General features: G+C 41.5%; 2 protein-coding genes across 5 annotated transcripts; both read left to right on the top strand.

Moving 5' to 3' along the window:
- Positions 1–3,007: 3,007 nt before the first annotated feature.
- Positions 3,008–8,812, top strand: sptssb (serine palmitoyltransferase, small subunit B). Of its 4 annotated transcripts, none has more exons than XM_030438236.1 (3): positions 3,010–3,557; positions 5,698–5,801; positions 6,069–8,812. In XM_030438236.1, exons 2-3 carry the CDS (start codon positions 5,798–5,800, stop codon positions 6,338–6,340), a joined length of 276 nt encoding a protein of 91 aa, XP_030294096.1. In that variant the 5' UTR covers positions 3,010–3,557; positions 5,698–5,797; the 3' UTR covers positions 6,341–8,812. The 4 variants fall into 4 exon arrangements, with proteins under 4 accessions (XP_030294123.1, XP_030294114.1, XP_030294096.1 ...); XM_030438246.1 differs by having other exon boundaries at positions 3,010–3,345; XM_030438263.1 differs by lacking the exon at positions 5,698–5,801 and having other exon boundaries at positions 3,008–3,345.
- A 2,013-nt stretch (positions 8,813–10,825) lies between these two features.
- Positions 10,826–21,428, top strand: otol1b (otolin 1b). The gene is made up of 6 exons (XM_030438591.1): positions 10,826–10,863; positions 17,579–17,804; positions 18,288–18,703; positions 18,784–18,873; positions 20,022–20,093; positions 20,180–21,428. The coding sequence occupies exons 3-6, from the start codon at positions 18,301–18,303 to the stop codon at positions 21,076–21,078; spliced, it is 1,464 nt and encodes a 487-aa protein (XP_030294451.1). The 5' UTR covers positions 10,826–10,863; positions 17,579–17,804; positions 18,288–18,300; the 3' UTR covers positions 21,079–21,428.
- The last annotated feature ends 923 nt before the right edge of the window (positions 21,429–22,351 follow it).

Genomic DNA, 22,351 nt, shown 5'->3' on the forward strand with positions numbered 1-22,351 from the left:
GATCATCCCAGCCTTCATTTTAATCTCAACTATCGCCACCTGTAAAGTTTTGCAAGCCTGGAAAGACTGAACCTGGGTTACTAACTGGAATGTGGGACAGGGGCATGAAGTGGGGGGCTCAGGTGCCTCTTCCCTGCTTCTTGTCTCATCCATTCACCTGTTAAGTGTCCATAGACATGTAAACAGCTGAGAGTACTCAGAATCATGTGTGTTTGTCCCCGCTGTCTCTAGGACCACATTTTGCGATGGTGACATACACACAGGCCCACAAGGTGAAAGCGATACACATCACATACTGCACTGCACGTAGTACAAAAACTGTACAGATCCACCAGAGGGAGCTTTTGATTGCCTAGAAAAAGGACCTAATGCATTCAAATAGCCACTGTAAATTGAGTCATTTCACTACTATGATATTCAGATACTCCCTCAGCTGCACCACCTTTTCAGCCTGAGAAAGAGAGAGAGAGTTGTCTTTGCTCTGATACAGGCTGAAGCTGGAGATGCACATTAAGATTACCGCTGCTCTGAATAACAGTGATGTCCTCACGTGAACCGGAGTGATGTGCAACTGATTAGAGGCATGGCTCACGTGAACAGCTCCCAGCTCAACAATCGCACACCATAAACACACACGTACAACTCCAAGCTTCATCAATGCTGGATTTCACTTTGTATTTGCAAAGTGATACTTAAACATTTGGACTCTGCACCCAGGAATGTTCTTCAAAATAAAGACGCTGTCCAAATAGGAGCTTGTGGATGAATAACAAGTTATTCCTTCTTGGTAAAATTATAATTGTCTCACTGCGTTAAAATATTAGGCAGATTTTATCTTGTCTGAAACTCTGGTAGTAGTCAAATATTTAATCTTGGCACCTGATATTTAGTGCTTATACACAAAAATTTAGAAGTAGAAATCACAACATAAACTTAGTTATAGATTATTTAATCGATTTATTGTATCTGTAAACTATCATTTTTTTAAAATGCTCATCACAATATCCCAGCAGCCAAAGTTACATCTTCAAATTGTGTCTTTCATCCGAAACAAAAGTCTAAAACCCAAAGACTTAGTTTACTGTCATAAATGATAAAGAAAAGGCACAAGTCCCCACATTTAAGAAGCTGCAAAAAGGCACAATTTTGACAAGTTTCACTTGAAAAGTAACAAAATGAATCGGTAATAAAAAGGAGGCGATTACTTCTTTCCCAGCTAATCATTGCCTGTGGTTAGAGAGCCTCAGTTTGATGGATACAGTGCTGGAGCTATTGAAGATTTTGACAACTTTATTGGAACTTTATGTGAAAAAGGTGTGTGAGACTACTCCTTTTTTAAAGTTGACAGCAGATTAGATACAAAATTGATATCAATTTAATATTGAACCCTTTTGAATTATCCCTGGTAATTTTAGGAACATAAAACCACATCATGTGTTCAAAAAACTGAATCTAAATTAATCCAAACCATTATTAAACTCAGAGTTGGTTTAAAACTTTTCCTTTTGTCAGCAGCTTTGCTGCATGGCCGTGCACACCTACTAGAATGCAGCTTTATGTAATAAGACACAAGAGGAATGTGTGTTTCACAGGCTGTGTTAGTGTGTGTGACATTTGAACATGAAGAGGGAGGAGGAGGAGGAGGCAGAGGAGGCCAAGGCCTGTTTTTCACAAACCTGAGCTGGCTGTAAACGGTAATCAGATCCACTTGGGAAAGTGAATGAGCTGAATCTCCTCTGGGTGTTTGTGGGTGTGGGTGGTGGGGGCAACAACAATGTGGAGCAGGGGTCCTTCCTTTTTTTTCCTGATCACCCTCCTGCTGACCTGATTTTCTCACCATCACTGCATGTGCACAAACTGAGCCCTCCTGACCCAAATGCTTTGCCCCTTTATCCCCCTTTAACCTATTTCTAGCATTACACTCACTTTCTGAGTCTGAGTGACATGTTGTTAGAGCAGCAACACCTGAGCTACTTAGGTCCATGGAGGCTGGTTGTCTGCTTTGAATACTGATTTGCAAAGTACTTGTGGTGAAGCAGGTCAGGACAGTTCATGTAACGACAACAGTAGATACTACAAAGAGGTGTTGAATCTCTGCGAAGGCTTCATTTTGTTCATACGCTCTGTCTGGCGTTTTAAACCAGTCCTCGTCCTTATGGCGCTGCACTGTATCCATGCGTAAACGGTGCGCCACGGCGCCACTGCCCGTGTTTACACATCAATAATGCACAGTGTTGTCAAGTGCAGGAACTGAACAAGTCAGCAACATTAGAGCAGATAGGAGATAAGATTTCCTAACTGTTTGTCCAGCTGCTCACAAACAGAGGCACAACTTGTCAGCTAATGCTTGGATTTTGTTTTCCAGAGGTGTTTGGGTTGTGCGTTTTTTTTCTCTTGGTTGTCCTTTTTGAAGGCACCCTCAGGTCCTCCGCAGTCAATCCGGAAACGTTTTGTTTGTTTGTTTTTGGGAAGAGATATTGAAAAGAAGAATGGTTAATTGAGACTTTTATGAATGCATGTTTGAGTGTGTGTGTGTGTGTGTGTGTGTGTGTGTGTGAGCAAAACAGAGCCTGGCTGCTGTTGGGAGTTGATCAAATCTGCGGGTAGTGCGTAATACGTTTACGCAACGAGCAGCACACCAGTCACACTCCTCCTTAGTACACCTTTGTTTTTGAGTTCCCGTATCCAACATAGCAGTATAATTATTATGCATATTTAGCAATGCATAGACTGCACTGATGAGGACAAAAAAGCGGAGATGGGTGTCTGATAAGCTATTTTCCGCGTGTTTTAATCAATATTTCAAATTAGTCTCCAAGTCTGCTCGGAGAACACTGGTCCTGTTAGTGCTGCGTGCACTGGCGTGGGTCCAGCGTTGTTGTTTTTTTGTTTTTTTTTGTCTTGCGAAAAAGGCGATACACAGATGCAGTACTGTTTTTTTAAAAAAATACACATTTGTCTAGTATTTGGCTCCTAAAAATAAACTATACTGCAACACCCCTTCGCTGCGCTGGTATCAGTGCATACCAGTGTCCTGCCAGTCTGTGCTGCCTCGGCTTGTTTGCCCATCCTGCTTCTTCTGCCGCTTCCTACGTCAGAGGTGGTGCTGCAGCAGCGTCGGGCTGCAGCATGGTGGGACCGATGCGCACGGAGATGCGGCACCAGCTGAGGAAAGTTTAAATATGCGGCACAAAGCGGCGGACTCTTTGCATGGCTGAAACAGAGCTGCGACCAAGACATCGAGTCCTTCTGAGCCTCCCACCTAAACACACACACACACACACACACAACGGCCTGTCGCGTCGTCGCTCCGCGGTCACTTCACCTGCACCATCTGCGAGCCAGGTGAGTATAAGCACGAGCAGTGGGTGTGGTGTCATTCTCACAGTCTGTATGAGCTGCTACATATAGGCCGGGGGGGAAACTAGCGAGGCAGCTTTTCGTTTACACAAAGCAGAGCAGCGGCAGCGGGACGCGGGCTGCTGTCTGTCTGTGGCTCGTCCAGTCGCTCGGTCTCATTAGTGCAACGTCCAGGGGATCTGACTCCGGCTGCTGAGGTAAGTCAACATTTAGATTTATTATGGCGTTATTATGATCATGCAAAATACAGACTCAATACTCAATCAGCTGAGGATGCGATTTATTCATGTGACCATGCGCACCAGGAGACTTCTGCCACAGTTATTTTGCAGGTTTGTGCGCCAGAATGGCTCTTTGCTGCACTCCCGCTGTATAGTATTTATATCATCAGGGAAGTTAATCTGGCCCCCCTGCTGTGTAGTGCAGCTCCCCTCTGCCTTGTTTTCATAGCCTCCCTGTTGGAGTATATTCTAGAAAGCCAGGTACACCTGTAGCGCACCTGTTGGCCCCGCCCCCTACCTGTGCAGCAGGTCCTGTTAACGCCCGCGGATAGGTAAACCTTCATCTAATACGCACACGTAGCTTTTCATCGGATATGTTTGAACGGTGCACTAATTGCAGACAACACGTGGAGAAAGATTTGTTACATTTTTAATGTTAAAGAGGCACTATGTAGTTTAGGAGAAGAAATTAAAACTCATATTTACAATATTAATGAGGTAATGATAGAGTTGTTTTCTATAGCTGAATAAACAAGCTGTTCTCATAGGAAAATAAAGTAAAAGACTGTTCGAGGCTGTGAAGATGGCAGGGTCCGCCACGTATAAACAAAGTAAAACAGTGTGAAATTGTGTTTTCCTTTAATTTCAGTTAGTTTGATCTGTTTATTCAGTCATTAAATCAAAGAATGTCTGTGTATTTAGTTTGTTTAGGCATAAAGAAATCAGTCTATGAAGATTTTTTTTCTTCTGGTTAAATTTCCTCCCCAATAACTACACACTGCACCTTTTGAAGTGTATGTTTTATGTGCTGTATGTTTGCTAATGGTGGAACATTTACCATCTTCACATCACATTAATTAATTTCCCATGTGTGTCAAGTGTGGGAATAAGTGGGGACTGTTTTGTGTCCATGTGGGAACAATTGCGTCAATTTCATTGGTGTTTCTCTGACTGTTATTGGACTCTGAGCTCCCTTGAGGCCCGCTTGATTATGTGTTTGGAGGAGTTAATTCCCAGTTTCCTCTCACACCACCTAATTAATAAACACACAGCCACAAGGACTGTTTTTTTATTCAAGGATTATTTTTCCATTGTGGTTACGCAGTCGTCCCCACGGATAATAATTAACAGCAGGGAGAGCATGTCTCAGTCTGTGTGTGTAGAGTGTTAGTGTTCATTGCTGAAAATTACACATGTTGTGTTTTTATGACACCCCAAGAGTTTTATAGAATAATCATCTGTACTAAGTGGCAGTCTATTTTTTCTAGAGTAAATTTCCAATGTTTCCTTACTGAATTTACCTACAGCTTTTATTTCTCACATCCTGTCTCATAATGCCACTTTGAGCTCCCTGTCCAGGCTGCTAACTGCATGGCTAACTGAGCTAACTATTTTAAAACAGCTACATGGATAGTTAGCAGTTAATCTGGTAAACTGCCCCCCCCCCCCATTAGTTTGGAGTTTGAATAAGGTGGCCACTTCTTACATATTGCACCCTTAAAGTTGAGGGATTTCTATAATTATATATAATAAACTCATAAAATAAGATGTTATGGATTAAACTACAGAATATAAAGTAGTTTTACTTTGATATAAAATGCTGCCTTACCAATATTATGAAAAATAAAGAGAGCCATTCTTCTCCTTCACGTGCACTTAAACGTTCAATTCTTTGAGTACGTTGTGTTGTTAAAGGAACAGTTCACCAAAAATGAAAATTCAGTTATTATTTACTACTGGAGCTTCACAGCAGACCATAAACAACTGAAGTTGATGGGAACTTTTTTTAACATGTAAAAAAACAACCCACCCCCAAAATAAAATGTAAAATGGTTCCATACAGCTTGTCCAGTGTAATCCAAGTCTCTGGAAGCCCTGAGATCTCAAATTGATTTGAAAGTTGTTGCTTACAATCCTTATTTGGACAAAATCTTCCCCTTTTGGCTGCCAAGTTAAAAGTTTTAGCACGCATTGAGTCTGAGGTGGGTGCACAAGCTGTACCACACGTTGATAGTTTAAATAAGGTCCATTCCAAATCAATTTGAGATCTCAGGACTTCGGGAGACTTGGATTGTGGCTGTATGGGGCCATTAATTAATCCTTTTTGTTTTTTTAGTCCCCATCTACTTCAGTTGTTCAGGAGAATGCTGCAACACTGCTGTGGAGTGCCGGAAATGTTTTGTGGACTCTGAAACTTCTCCTGACTTTCTATCGGCATGCGTGAGTAGATAATTAACAAATTTCTGTTTTTGGGTGAACTGTTCCTTTAATGCGTCTGTGCCTCGACTGCAATAAGATTTTGAATGTAGGATTTGTGGTGTAGTGTTTTTACCTTGAGGCACTGCCTCTGTGAGCTCCTCAACATGTACTTTTTCGTTTGAATCGTAATCACTCTCATCCTATCCCTTCTCTCTCTCTCACCTTCACCTCTGCCTTTCTGTCCCCCCCCCCCCCCACATCCCTCCATCTCTGTCTTACGGCCACCAGCTCCACCTCCCTTCCATCCAGCTTGCAAGATGAACTTCAAGAACCTTTTGGAGTACCTGGCCTGGCTGTACTACCAGTACCTGCTCATCACCGGCATCTATGTCCTGGAGCCGTGGGAAAAGTCCATCTTCAACTCCGTCCTCTTCTCCGCCATCGCCATGGTGATCTACACCTCATATGTCTTTGTGCCCATCCACGTGAGGCTCGCACTGGAATTTTTCTCTGGGATCTTTGGCGGCCAGCCTGAGAGCACCATGGCACTCATGAACTAAACGAAGGAGAGGAAGAGGCAGCGGCTGGGTGGATTAGCATGAAGTCTCCAAATCATTTCCTCCTCGGCTCCCAAAGTACCTCTTTACACCACGTTCATCCCCAACCACAGCGGTCAGTCACCTCATGTAATCAAGACTGAAAACATGAAGATCTTCACGGAGCAATCTGGAAATCAGAGGCTTACTATCTTCTTTACATCCCAAACCCTCTGGCCTTACCCCACGGTATTAGACACTCGACTCTACATCACTTTCATACCCTTGCTGTGAAACGTCTTGTGAAATGTTGTTTGTCCTCTTTCTCTTTTATTGATTTCTTTTCTACCCACATGTCCTGTGTGAGTGCATACCACCTCTGGGTTTTGCATGATAGGGTCAAATGTGGGTGGATCATTTGCATGCTCGTCTCAATACAAAATAGGTTTTTATTTTCATCATGACTGTTAAGTCTTTAAAGGGGAATTCCAGTGATTTAGGTGGTCAGTTCCATATGATGGGGGTGAGAAACGAAGCAGCAGAGGTGAAGATGTCCAGACTTCTAGGCTGTGGTCAAATAGTCTCTTTTTTGCTCACGAAACAATCCAATTGAGAACCTAGAAATGTGCTGAAAAAAATTATTTGAATTCTCTAAATGCTAAGGAAAGGTGCTTTCGTTATTACTTTCTTATCTCCTTCAGCATAAGGTACACTGGAGCATCCTTTATGAAAGGAAAGGGGATACTGCCGCCCCATGATTCATCACTTATAAGTTCTTGTGAATTTCCCATCACCTCTTTTTTCTTGACCTCATGATGTTTTTCATCATGGTCAGGAAAAAGTGTTTAAAATAAGATATAGGATGTCACTTTTTTAATATTTGACCACAGCTTTAGTCTAAAGTCGTAATCCTAAATTCCCAATCCTACATTTCACATAATACGACTCAATCAGGTCTTTCAGTAGACCCTCCCTAACTGGATATCAGTTATAAACATGTAATGTGAACATGATATGGCATGTTTTTTATACCAATGACAATATGGTACATAGCCTCTGCCATGTACAAACTTGGACGTATCTGTGGTTTGTAGAAATATAAAATGCCAACATTTTATTCTGGCCGCTCGGCTCTGGGGGACTACAGCTGTTAGTAATGATGCAAAATGAAAATGATTCATAATTGTCTCTCTCAGCTCGCTACAGAGTAAATTTCAAGTGTGCAGCGCGCATAAGTGAATGATTTCAAGCACAGCCTGAGGAAACTCCCTTCAGAGCCAAAGAAAACTTTGTACTTGTTTTTTTTTTAGGACTCTGAGGAGTAAACTGAACATGGTGTATAAAATCGGTGGAGTGCCCCTTTAAGCATGTCTGTTCTTATTTGCATCTGTGACGCCATGTTATCACTGATTGTGAGTTGCTCTCTGATGAAACGGGGGTTAGTTCTCATCCCAACATTTCTGATATGCACTTAATGTTACTGGTTGATCTATGGTTTTGTATCAGAACCACCATCACCTTGTTTGAGTAGCCTTTATGCACTGTAATGCTAACTGGCAGGGTACACCGCACATTTCAAGTCACTGCGTAGCTGATATTCAAAGTGAAAGTTGACAGAAAAGCCCAAGCTATGCAATTAATCTAAAGGCATCACAATCAGGGATCTATTTGTCCCAGGCCCTCATTTACTGGTCAAAGCGAGTAATAAAAGGAAAAAATGTTCCGGCATGTGTGCCGAGCCCTCTCTTTATCTCCTGTTTTTTGACCGTTTGGTATGTCAGGAAGGTGTGCTCAGTGCTGAGCATTAGCAAATATTGATACAACACACCTTTTCATTTTAGGCTTGGCTTTGTTAATGACGAAGCTTTACTCAATCAACAGCCTCTGAACTCGAAGCAGAACTGTTTGCTGTCACATGCAAAATGCAGTCAAATTGGCCTGAATGAAAAGCAAAGCCTGACAGGTGGAAAGGAAACCCCGTCCTCCTCACCTATAGTTGATCTATAGAGAATGAGTCATATCTGGTAGTTGGGACGAGTGTTGGATTTAGTTGTGTTTTAAAGATCATCTTTGATTATTTGTGCTTTGGGTCAAGGGCTCGCTGATTACAGTCTAATCATGATCTCTAACTTAACTTTATTTATACGGAGTTCTATATTTATATACACTGGTAAATGCTTGGCTGGTTACAATGTCAATTACCAAACACCTTTGATTATTTATATCTGTGTTCTCTTGTGGCCATAAATAATGCATCATTTTGTTCTTTACTTTGTTTTTCCACCTGAAAAAAAAGTGCTTTTATATTGTTCCCAATTTGCTGCATTTCATTTGTGCTGTCTTTAACATGTTGCAGTCGTTCCAGACATGTCATGTACCGAGAATGAAGAGCTCTCTGAGAGGCTTTTTTTCACCGTTCACCAAAATGAATGTTATATTTATACATGATGGCAACACATCACTGCAATATTCAGAAAATAAAGAAATCTGAAGATACTTGGACAAGTCCTCGTCTGGTACTTGATGAATTCATGCAGCAAATAAAATCTGTTATTGCCTATAAAAAAGAGAAAATGGCTGTAGATTGACTGTGGAGTGCTGCTTCACCATTGCAAGTCAAAAACAGGTGCTCTTTGGGTCAAAGGACATATCATAAAACCCCAAAAAAGAGAGGTTAAACTTATACTTTGATTTGTGTTGAAGAAGTCATGACCAAAAAATGCCAAAGCATACTGTTTTGAAATTTGGAAAGCCATCTGCCAAATCACAAATGAAATGTCTGGGTGTTTCATTAATGTATCAAACTCCTACTGTCTGTTCCTTATTTGAAAATCTCCAGAAGATGCATTACAGTATCATATTTAGTCCAAAACACAATAATCCATGATTAAATGGCGACAAAAAGACAGAGAGGAGCTTCCTGGCCCGTCCTACAGCCTATAACAGCCAGTGACTAATCGTGTAGACAGGTGACTAACTCTCTTTCCTTTCTCCTCACTCCTGGTCCACTTAACACCAGTCTCAGTTACAAAAGCCATAAACTTGGACATTATTATTAAATTTGAGCATGGACCATGTCAGACTATATGATGTTGGACCCATTGTGTTTTGCAGTCAGTAGGGGTCAGTTATAGGTTGACTGCGTGCTTATTTAGTTAAAAATTTAGTTGGGAAAAATAATGATGATAATTCAGTGTGTTAAGATTCCTATAGATTAATGTCAGAAGCTCTAACATAGCTTCTGAAAAATCATCTTATAACCTTTTCAAAAGAGCTTAACACCTGGACACTCCAAATCATTCGACATCGGCTTTAAATTCACTTTGGGCTACACTGGGAGAGGCGCTTCAAAATCAATTTCCAGGAATAAGAACAGGTTAATAAATGGTGCTCGCCTATATTGGATTCAACTCACAGTCTTCATCAGGGCGTACAGTATATGAAGGCTTTTGAATTTTGCAAAGCTTAGCAGTTACTTTGAAATGAAAGAACAAGCAAAACAAAGGCTCATGGGTAGCACATTCCTCACACAATTGACTGAACTACATTATTTGAAATCACACAATAAGGGGCAGAGCCACCAAACCAGTTCTCCCTAGACAGTGTAGGAATGAATACCCAGCGGCTTGTCTTTCCCTCCTGCAGGTGGTACGAGGTGACCGGCCCGTGCCAACAAAGCTCTGTTTACCTGGAGCCGTCCATGTCCGTCCTCTTTGTTGGAGCAGACGCGTTTTAGATGATGAGAAGCATCATCCTGTTTCAAAGGGATTGATGGCAGAATGATGTGAAATTAAATTTGCACCGGACATGCAAATTTTCTGCAATGTTATCAACATGAACGGTGGGTGAGGGAGCAGGAAAACATTTAGGTTATTGTCAGTGTCACCACAGTAGAGAGGCAGCCAGGTAACTATGTTTATGCCTTGTAACTGGATTCCTCCATCTTTTTTTTGTTTTTTTTTTGCCAGGAACACAAAAGCTCCAACACCCTTATTTCTCAACCCGCACATTCAAGTTAGTTCTTAAATATGACTGAGGCCCCTTCCTTTCCTTTCCTTTCCTTTCCTTTCCTTTCCTTTCCTTTCCTTTCCTTCCTCTTTTAAATCTTTACCTCACTTTACTCTTCTTCTTCTTTTACTTTCCCTCAGCTCACTTCATCTCCTTGCCTGTCCCATTCTTTTCTTTTCTTTTCTTTTCTTTCTTTTCTTTTCTCTTAATCCTATCATTACCTTTACCCCAGTTCCTTCCCTTCCCTTCCCTTCCTTTCCATTTCCTTTTCCTTCACTCTCTTCTTGTCTCCCCTCATACATCCCGTGTAGTAAAGATTTTAAGTCTGCCTCGGGGTCTTTGAAGGACTGTCCTCTGTTGACACTTAACATGTTAATTTGTGTCCCGTGAAGGAAGAGGCCAGAGGTTATCTCCATAATGACAAGGTGTACACAAAGCTATCTGCAAGCACTCGGACGGCTGGTGTATTGTTTCTGTAGCCTGTGAATATAAACTGGGAGGCGGGGCTCGTAGCAACTGTAGAGTCCTCAGACAGAGAGGTACGTGTCGCCAAGAAAACACACACACACACACACACACACACACACACACACACACACACACACTTGTATGCCAACGGTGCCACCTCAGCCAAGTTTCAGGTTACAAGGACCCCCAGAGAGTGCTCCAATATTAATATTATTGCCAACATTAAATCATATCTAACTAGTCTCTCTCTCTCTCTCTCTCTCTCTCTCACACACACACGCACACACACACACACACACACACACACACACACACACACACACATCTAAAGTGCAACGATTGAACAGCCCATTGTTCAGCTCAGCCCTCTTACAGGTGTGTGTGCCTTTACGGTGAATGTCTCCATGGTAATGACCGCAGACTGATGTTTAGCCTTGATCGATCGCAGACAACAATGGACACATTTAGACACACACACACACACACACACACACACACACACGGTATTACAGCTTGTTTGTAGACTCTGAATTAACTTTCTGATGCCATATTTATATCTGGTTGGTTACTTTTCTTACTTACTTTTCTATTTTCTGACAAAACAGAATATGCTGTTTTTCTTCAACTCAGAGTGCTTTTTCTAATCTAATTTGTAAGATCACATTTTCGGACTCTCCTTGATAAGCTTAAAGAGATCACCAAATGTTTTAGTTACGATACTCATGAACCAAAAAACATGTAAAAAAAGTGCACCAAAAGAACAATTACTATCAACCACTCAAGTGCTAGTGAAACAGCAACCAGAATAACACCAGAAAGACAAATGATGCAAAGGGCCAACATCTTCACTGGATTATTCAAACGATATCACCGTATGTGTATCATTAACATAACAATTAATATTCCATTTGTTTATATCATAGTTAATGTCAATATCACAGCATTGCGTCACCTCTCCGATATTCAGCACATGTGTAATTGTTTTTGTAATCAAATTGTCAATTTATAAAATAAATTAATCAAAGTATAAATGTAGTGGAGTGAAAGTATAAAGTAGCAGGAAATGGAAATACATATAATAATTGATTAATATGGAACTAAAGTACAAGTACCTCAAAACTTAACTTAAGTGATGTATATGAGTAAATGTACATAGTTACATTCCATCACTGTTAAAAGTCAGTTTTTTGAGTACTGACCATTCTGTCACTGTTTGTATTAAATATGTAAAATGTTTCAAGGCCTGTGTTTATGGACACATCACTAAACATCGCATTGAGTCGCAGCATACAAACATACTGAATGTCTTTTAAAGGCAGTGATAACAACAACATCTTAAATCTAAATCTGGTTAAAAAAGCATTTAAATGTACATCCAACTTTTACATTGTTGAATTTATTGCAGTTTTATCTCCTACAGCCACAAAATGAGCATCTTATATAGACATGAGTTGAATTTCATATTGTTTTGCACAGCTCACAAATGTGACCAACTTATCTGGATGTTTTCCAGCTCACTGCATGACTCGGTCTTGTGATTCATTGTGAAACTGAATTTTGCAACGTGTGGTTTTTGAGTCACTTGTGTAAGGATCTGCATCATAGAGATGAAGATAAATGAATAAATAAAAGGATGGGACAGGACAATAAACCTGCTTTTACAATGTATTATAGTGGCCTGTTTTGAAGGAACGTTGTTTGCACTGCTGGGTGTGTGCGTCTGTGTGTGTCTCTGCTCGTCTGTTGTCATACAGCGTCTCGGATTGGGTTGGGTTCAACACACTCAAAAGGTCCTCTCTAAAAAGTCGACAGTTTTATGGATGTATAAATCAGTGGCCTTATCACACCATAATCCATGAATTGTTTATTAGCCAATACGTTTCTTTACCGTGTTCATTTTCCTTCTTTAATAGTTGAACTTCTCACTTTGACTTGACAGTCTTCTCATAGAGAGAAAGACAAAGGCGAATCACCCACTGAGCAAACACCACATAGATTAGATTAGACACAATAGCCCAAGTTACATGTTCTGTGGTTCCGCAGCGGAGATCAGGCACTGGCTCACATTATCTTGTTATCATGAGGATAAATTAATGTGTTGTTTCATGATTAACTATATGTCAGCACCAGATTTATTTCTAGCCTGCTCTCTGTGCAGTCAGAGAATGTTTGTTAGGTGGAACTCAGATTAATTGTGCAATTCCTGGTATTCTTTGTTGATCAAAGATGGAGATGGAGGAGGAAGTCATGTCGCTTCCAGCTCCACGGTCTATCTCAGTTAGGAATCAGTCAATATGATTGTGTGGGAGTGGTTGGCCTGATAGCTGGAGCCAAACCCTGACATGGTCAATGGGCTTTTATTACAAAAGAGCACATGTTGCGCTATGTTTGGCTCCTGGGAAATGTTGGCGAAGAGCGCTATAGCTTAATAAAGAGGTTTGATTGTTGCTTCATCATAACCATCTAATATGAGCTGATGTATACTTTTGTTCACACCTCAGATTTATACAGCAGGTATCTTAAATGGGCACTATGTAGTTTGGGAGAAGAAATACAATCTCACAGTTTTTTAATTTACAATATTAATGAGGTAATAAAACAAACTCTGAAATATGTATTATTCCATATCTGAGTGAACAAGCTGTTCTCTGAGGAAAATAAGGTCCTCAGAACACTGTTTGAAGCTAGAAAGGTGGCAGGGTCCGCCACATGTAAACAAAGTAAAACAGCATGAAACTGTTTGGTCTTTAAGTTCAGTTTTTCTTAATTAATACATTTTATCGCCAATCAGATTTCAAAGAAAAGAAGATTCTACCAATCAGAGAAAATGTTGAGTATGGGATAATCAGCCTGGTGAATCAGATTATTGTAGATACATGATGATTTATATATATCAACTCATCATACACTTAATATCAGACACTTTTAGAATTGTACTCAGTTACTAGTTCTGTGAGTGACCTTTACCTTCACTGATATGATATATCAGCACACTGTCTTTTCTACTCTGGGTACTTTTTACAATAATGACAAATAATAGCAAAGAGTCACAATGACAACAATAAATGGCAATGATGAAATACAAGTCGGTATCAAAACAAATGTGGTACAGAAACTGAAAAAGCACAAGTCTGCCACCAAGTGGTCAGTTGCTGAACTAAGCTGAGAAATCACTCTGTGCTTATTCACTCTGAGTATGGTGCTGTATACTCATGGAAAACAGGGATGTTTTCATCAGTGTGTGCAAGCTGCTGTGAAGGAATGTTTGGGAGGGTACCAAGAATTTTATTGTGAAACACAGAAAGGAGGGAGCTGGACAGAGTTGTGTAATTTCTCTTTCCATTGATATATAACGTTTCCTTTCTTCACAGGGTCATGAAGTCTGTTAGGTGAGCTTCATCTGATCAGATTGCTGTGTCTTTTATATTTCTCTTATCATGATTTAGAGTTGGTGCGCTCGGTATGGGACCTTCAGGTATAACAGTGGGGCGGCACCTTAGGGAGTTTCTGTGGGAGTTTCTGTGGAGCTGCAGGACGGTGTAGGAGGAGTAAAGAAGGAGAGAGGGAACAACAAGAGGGTGGAAAAATCACCCATCCATTCACGACCCACATCGAGCATCAACTTCTTGTAATGTCGAGGTGGTATTTAGTTCCCCAGAGACACAACTCATGACCTCAAATCACTCTGGGAGCTCACAGGATCCTGTCTGTTTTGTTCTTCTGTCCAATCACGAAAGTAAACAGACACACAGTCAGTTAATTATGTTTACTGATAAACCAGAATACCGTTTTAGACATCAATATTCTTCAAATATGGAGATTTTTATTACTAAAACATATATACCTTTTTAATTATTTTGAAGTATTATTTTGTTAATAATAAACAACTCATCAAGGATTTACCTTCATCTTAATCTTCTTTGGTATAAAAAGTTTACTACTACGCTATTTCACTATTACGAGGAGTTCCTCTGTGACTTTATGCAAAGACAAACTTAGAAATGCCCTGCTGTCAGTATAATTTGATTCAATAAATCTTTTCACCACATATGCAATATAAATACGATTTTACTCATTTTGAATTAAATGACCCGTTAAACAATTACACGGCATTGCAGTGGTTACAGCTGGCTGGAGCAGTGCATTTGTGTATGAAGTTGGCATGTTCTCCCCATGTCTGCGTGGGTTTTCTCCGGGTACTCCGGCTGCCTCCCAAAGTCCAAAGATGTGCAAAAAAGTTAGGTTAATCAATTACTCCAAATTTTAAGATGATGGACATGATGGATGGACAATTACATGGGCTAGCCAGATAAATATAGGAGGCCGTGGTGCTCATGCCGCTTTGTTCAACAGGGGCCAACAGAATCGACCCCCCAAAAAACTTTGTAGCAGCTTTAACTTAAAGATGTGAGATGGTTATGAATCTTTCATCCTTTCATTATTGGTAGGAAATGTTGACTTTTTTACTTTAAATTGTAAGTTCACCCAAAAATGACCACGTAAAAATGTTATCTACTCAGCCTCAAGAAGAAGTTGGAGGAAGTTTTGTAGTCCAACTTTCTCCAGCAAAACCTTGTCCCCGAAACAACTGAAAGGTTTAAATAACGATTTAAAAAAGTTTTTTTTTTAAATTTCAAAATCAATTAGGGATCTCTGGGCATCAAGAGACTTACACAGCATGAGCTGTAAAGCCCATTTATGTTCCCAGCCACTTCAGTTGTTTAGAAGGGGGAGGCAACGCTGTTTTCTAAGATGCTCTAGAAATGTTTTGTAGTAAGTCGATATTGACTGAATTTTCATTTTTGGGTAAACTGTTCCTTCAAACTACAATGTCTCAATCAGTATAAGAAAATAAAGGCTGCTGATTTCCAGATGGCTGGGTACGCTGAGGAAGAACTAGATCAACAATGAACAGAAAAGAGCTTTTCAAGAAATACAAAAAGACATCACCACACATTAATTCCCAAACAATCCCCAATCAAATGATATGATCAAAAGAATCAGTTTTCATTTCTTTGCATATCCTGTACAAATACAACAACTTTCTGTCTGTTGGACTTCTAGATCCCTGTCGATCACTTTTGTAAATAGGGATTCTTGTGGAAAATGCCATCCATAGACACAACCAGCTTCGAGCGTATTAGAAACCGATCCCCTAACATCAGAGAAAGTGTGGCAGGGGGAAAGTGTTTCTGTCCCCTCTCTGACTACATGAGATGAGTCTTCACTGCCAGCAGATCTCTTGCCAAAGTCATTAGCTGCTAATTCTGCAGGCTCTAGATTTTCTCTGATAAGATTCCACAGTGAGGAACAAAACAACAGTCTATGGCCTTATGAGTATGATGTTGACAGTGACCGACTGCTACGTTGGTAATTAAACAAGTCTCTATCTTATTGTCTCACCCTCTCTAACTCTCTATACACATTCCCTGCAGCTTCAGGATCTCCTTTACATGAACAGGGTTAATGTAAGGCAATACACCTCCATCCATCCAAGTCATCTTAGGTCCTCTCTCTGCTCGGCTGCACCCGTTGAGTAAGTTAACTCTTCCTTATCCGTCGCTCTATAGCCGGTGTGGATTGAAGCTGAGGGCAAGGCCGGTGCCAGTGTTAAATGAACGGACAGGTGAGCGGCGCCTGGGTCCTCTGTGACCAGCTGGGCACTGTAAGCTGACCGCTGCTGTTGTGTGTGGTCTGAATGGAGCTGAGAGACGACGGGGTTGAGGTCGGGCAAGGAGAACCCCAGAGGAACCCCTCTCCGGCTCTCTCAGAGCTCAGGTGCATATCTTACACTCCATCTGTTTGTCTTTTATGAAGGGGTAAGTCAGGGACACATCACCTGAGCTGCTGGGAAGAGGAGCATGTAAATGGCGAGTGAGGAGATAAAGAAAAGTGTATGTTAGGAGATAAAATGAAATAAACACAGTCTCTTCTTTAGTAGCTCTCTCCTCATCACCCCTCTCTATTTCCCAAATTTCATTTCCCCTTCCTCCTGCTCGCTCATAGCTGGTCATAGATCCCTCTGAGGACGTGAGGTCTTTGACAACTGAGGCATGTCCGCTGCTCAAGCATTCATTGTCACGGACAAGTCGAGAGTTTCGACTAGACAGCTCACAGAAAATCACTTTTCTCCAAAAAGCCGATGCTATCTCGTTACACCGTAAGAATGAATCATTGTCCAGCCACACAGTATGAATCATAGTTAGCGAATGTAGCTGGGGGCTCATGTGCAGAAAGCCGGTCACAGTGATCAGGCAAGCATGGCGACTGCACTGATTTGATGGAGATTAACTGGTTCCTTTGACAAATATCTCAGGTTTAGCAACTGTTGAGTGAGGAGATTATCAGAGCTCTTTGGGCTAAAGCTTTCTTCTGGATTTCTACCAAGTGCTGCCTGTGCTTGTGCGCCAGTTTGCAGATGTCATCTTAAATTCATTGCTGCAGATATTGTCGTCCAGGTGTACTGAAAGCATCACCCTGCACGACTGGGAATGGCGCCTTGCACGTCAAAGATCTCTCTTTCCTGCTTGCAGCTACACGCAGATACAAACCAAACCCACGCTTGAAAACAGGCCGTTGTAGTGCCCTGGCCTCTGTCACAGAACCCTCTTTGCTTGGCTTTGTCCAGCGTAAGAGCCTGGGTAGTAGGCTGGATGTTGGAGGAATGCCTCCCATATCGGGTGACCCATTGCCCCACGGCCTTTGCTCCTCGCCTAGCTCGCAGCGAGGGAGTGCTCCTGGCGGGCGCTGTATCCCGTGTCACAAAAGCACCTTTCTACACAACAGGGGTACAGAGAATGGTCCACAGCACAGTGGTTCTCCTTGGGTCGGCTCCAGCCCGCCGTAGTTGGATTTCAAGACCTCCCCCTGTGCTTCCAGCAAACACCCTCATTGGTGGGGATGTTCTTTCGCCCAAGCCTGGCAGAGATATCAGAGGGACCTGGGGCTCCTGGTGCTGCCTCCAAGAGACCGCCAGAGAGGATAAATGACCATACCACTTATGCATAACTGGGTGAGTCTTACCGTATTTATTAAACTATACATTTTGCTCGGAAAGTGTCATGTTTGAGAGGTAACCAATGAAAATGATCTGTGGATGTTTAAGAGGGGAGTCTTAGACTTCAAAAATCTGCCATCGTTACTGCAGGTTTTTAGCAGCTGAATTGAAAAAAAAACCACTTTTTTCAATAAAACCAGCATTGAATGGCCAAACTACAGACTTACTGAGTCACAGAGGCACAAAGGAACAACGTAGCTCCAACATGAAATTACCAATGTAGGAAATATTCTAGGAACATTGACAAACTGAGACAAAGAAGCTGAATTTTAAAAACAAATGTTGAGATTGTTCATCTCTGGTTACAACTGAGTGATTTCTAACAGTTAGCTGCTGATCATCATCAAGCTATTTTTGTATGCTTATGTCTTTAAACCTAAAGTACTGGGCAAAAGGAAACAGATGACAAGTGTCATGCATAAACTTGTCTCTTCTCAGATCCAGGTCAACCATGAGGATTATCTCCTGTCAGTCGACTCTTGTGGCTGTAGTTGTTCTCACACTCACTGTGGTGTCCTGTGTTGAATCGAAGACCACACAGAAGCCAAAGTACCAGTACACCAAGAAGCCAGTCCCTCAGATTACAGTGTACAACCCTGCCACCACCAGCATGCCCAAGACTCACAAGATAGTGCCGACTGTAAAACCCGTGGAGCCCCATCTGCTGCCCCCAATGGAGAAGACTACCTATCCAAGCCACATCTCTCCAAAGTACTACACAGAGAGCCCTGAGGTCCCTGGTGTCGGCCCTGAGAACTACACCCTGGATTACAACGAGTGCTACTTCAACTTCTGTGAGTGCTGTCCACCTGAGAGAGGCCCCAGGGGGCCAAAGGGAGACAGAGGCCTAGAAGGTAAGAGTGCAATAAAGAAAAATGCTTTTGATTTAATCAATTCATTTGTTTTTAAACTTGACCTTTTGTTGCTTATTCAGGGCCGCCAGGTGACAGAGGCCTCACAGGAGCAGCTGGTTTACCAGGACCACCGGGAGTGAGCGGTCCAATGGGGTTTAAAGGAGACAAGGGTGAATTTGATACACACTTAAAATTGCTGTTTACAAAATGTTTCATTCAGTAAGTGAATTTCTAAATTTTCAAAGACTTTCATGTTCTGTTCAGTACAGAACTAACCTTTACAAGTCAAGCCACATTTATTTATATAATGTTTTTATAGCTGAAGTGCTTTATAGATAAAACCGGTGAAAGCATAACAAAGAAATTGTTTTGAAAATATTGACTAAACCAACTAACAAACTCACAAATACAATTTGATACAAAAGAAAATTCATTGGCAAGCGCTGGTAAACAGGATTTAAAGTAGTAAACTTGTCTCAAGCATTAACTCTTCTGGCAGATTATTCCACATTTGAGGAGATTTGCAGCTAAACGCAACTTCAGTGTTTATTTTTCTACTCAGGGAACAGCCAATAATCCAGATTTGATGGGGATCGAATATAAACTGTTCACTTTCAAAGGAGACATATTCTGTTCATTTTCAGGTTCATACTTTCATTTTGGGTTAGTACTAGAATAATTTTACATACTTTAATGCTCAATAAACATCAGTTTTCTCATTCTGTCCAGTGCTGCAGCTCTGTATTCCCCACTCTCTCTGAAACACTCACACACTGTTGTAGCTGCTGTCTCTATAAGCCCCCCCTTGATGATCATAACTATAATCATGAATTATGCAAATGTGTGTCACTGTGAAATAGTGTGATGTCACAAAGTCAGGGAATTAAGGGCGGGACTACTGACAAGGCGTTTCAGGAGCAGTGTTTTCTGTGGGAGAGAGGAGCTCTTGTTGGTGTGGACTTTGACCTTTTTAACTTTGAAGATCTTTTACATGCACAAAAACATATACAACACACTGATAGAAAAAAAATACGAAAAAACATAATAGGTCTCCTTTAATATTTGTTGATAAAGATTTGTTTGTGGATATACTCAACACTGCTGGTCACTGGGGCCCCCTGATCGCTTGAGATGACTATTGGTACTTTCAAGAAAATGACATCACGTCACTGTAATGGAGCCTTAAAACCAGGAAAAGACGTCACTTATATGTCATATCACGATAGAAGGAGATCCAAAATCTTGGATGACATAAAGTCCTAATAGTTTATGTTAGATATTAAGAGTTGATGTGAACTTTATCATGTTCATTTCTCAGGGGAAAGAGGTGACAGAGGAGGCAGTGGGACCGCCGGCCCACCAGGAGTCCCGGGGAAACCAGGACCAAAAGGTGCCAAATTGTTTGGGTGATTGTTGAATTTTTTAAAATTGTTTCCATACTTCAGTAGCTCTTACATTGTTTCTTTCACCTTGCAGGTGAGGTTGGCCCAAAAGCTGAGAAGGGTGAAATAGGGTTGCAAGGTGTCAAAGGTTTTAGTGGGGAGAAAGGAGAGCCAGGCCAGAATGGGACTGCTGGTGAGAAAGGAGAACCAGGAAAAGAAGGTCCAGCTGGACCTCCAGGAGTGGCTGTTGAATTAGGGCTTAAGGGAGATAAGGGGGATAAGGGGGAGTGTGGCACATTCGGGGATCGAGGACAAAAAGGTGAGCGAGGGGATTCTGGGCCTCCTGGCATCCCCGGAGCGATGGGCATCCCAGGAATAAATGGCAAGCATGGCGCCTCAGGTCCTATAGGTGTCCGAGGGGATCCAGGACCTCCTGGAGCACAAGGAGAACCAGGGGTTAGAGGATCTCAGGGACCACAAGGCATAAGAGGGATGATTGGGCCCAAAGGGGACAGAGGTTACCCTGGGATGAGAGGTGAGAGGGGCTTTCGTGGATTCAAAGGGGCAAAAGGATCAGGGGTTCCCCAGAAACGCTCAGCCTTCAGTGTGGGTATCTCTCCAAGAAAGTCCTTCCCTCCCTCTGGCTTCCCGATCCGCTTCGACAAAGTCTTCTACAACGAGGAGAACCACTTCAACGTCACGTCCAACAGCTTCACATGCGTCCATGCTGGGGTTTACGTCTTCTCCTTCCACATCACCGTACGTAACCAGCCACTGAGAGCCACACTAGTGGTGAATGGGTCACGGCGGGTAAGGACACGGGACTCTCTGTACGGTCAAGACATCGACCAGGCGTCCACTTTGGTGGTGCTGCGGCTGGCGGTGGGAGATCAGGTGTGGATGGAGACCTTCAGAGACTGGAATGGGGCGTATGCCAGCAGTGAGGATGACAGCATCTTCTCTGGGTTCCTGCTTTACTCAGACAAGCCCTGACACAAATATCTTCCTTTATACTGGACTGTTTCAAGGTGACTGTATCCTTGAAAAGGCCAAATACTGGTGGTGCTACTTTATACTCATCACTTATGAACTGCTCAAAAGCTGGACTGCGCACTAGTATGGAATATATTAAGAAACAGTTGAACCAAAAATGAAGATTTAGTCATTATCGACTCGCCTTCAAGCTGATAGAACATTGGGTGAAGTTTCGTAGTCCACAAAACAGTTCTGGAGCTTCACGGCAAAACAAGGTTGCAGCATTCTCTGAACTGACAGACTGAAGTAGCTGGTGACTTGTTTTAAAATGTAAAAAAAGTGTGAAATAAAAACAGAAGGAAAACAGTGTAAATAATGACTGAATGTTCATTTTTGGACAAACTGTTTCTTTAAAGATGGTCAATATCACATCATGTTTATTGCATCATCTTCTCACTTGTATCATCTTTTTTTTATTTTTACCTGTTGCATTTGAATAAACATTTCAAAAACTCACACACACTGTCTTGTTACTGCTGATATATTTATTAACATTTGAATCTACAGGGCACACACAGCAGTTCTTTATATATCTGTAGATACAAGGTAAATTATCCAGTTCACATAAATTAGGTCATTTGGAAGATATTTAAGGGGGTTCTGTTTAACTTCTGTGTCGTGGTGAAAGCCGGTCATTAGGTTATGTTATGTTAGTTTATACTTCATTTCTAACGTTAGCTATATTTGCTCTCTGTTAGCAGAGCAGAGAGAGGCGCTGAGACGAGGCACTCAAGAATGTGCATAGAGTCAAGACCTTTGGGCTGACTCGGAAAATCCGCTCCGAGTCCTTCACAAAGAAATCCACGAAAGTCCAGCAGCTTTTAACAACTTACACAAATCATCCACAGGCTTGTATAAAGCATGTAACAAAGAGAGATGGTCTCGTATTTCACATCACGTTACAATCCGCTTACATACGGCAGATAAAAAAGTGACTGATGAATGCACATTACGACAAATTGTTACATGGAGCGAGTTTCAAGGAAGAAGGAATGCTTTAATCACACTGAAAATATCAGAAAAGGTTTGAACATGACGGCGTAAAGGGGAAAAACTGTGAATATTCATCATCAACAGAAATTGCAACAGCATTCATATAACAACTAAAACCATTCAAAAATTTTAATCAATGAGGAGAACTAGATAATTAACCACCCATAAATATACATATATATTCTTTACATATATGAAACTGTGTGATGCTTGTTCAGATGCTTGAAGATTGAAACGT

Source organism: Sparus aurata, chromosome 2 (assembly GCF_900880675.1).
Source record: "Sparus aurata chromosome 2, fSpaAur1.1, whole genome shotgun sequence".
Classification (NCBI taxonomy): domain Eukaryota; kingdom Metazoa; phylum Chordata; class Actinopteri; order Spariformes; family Sparidae; genus Sparus; species Sparus aurata.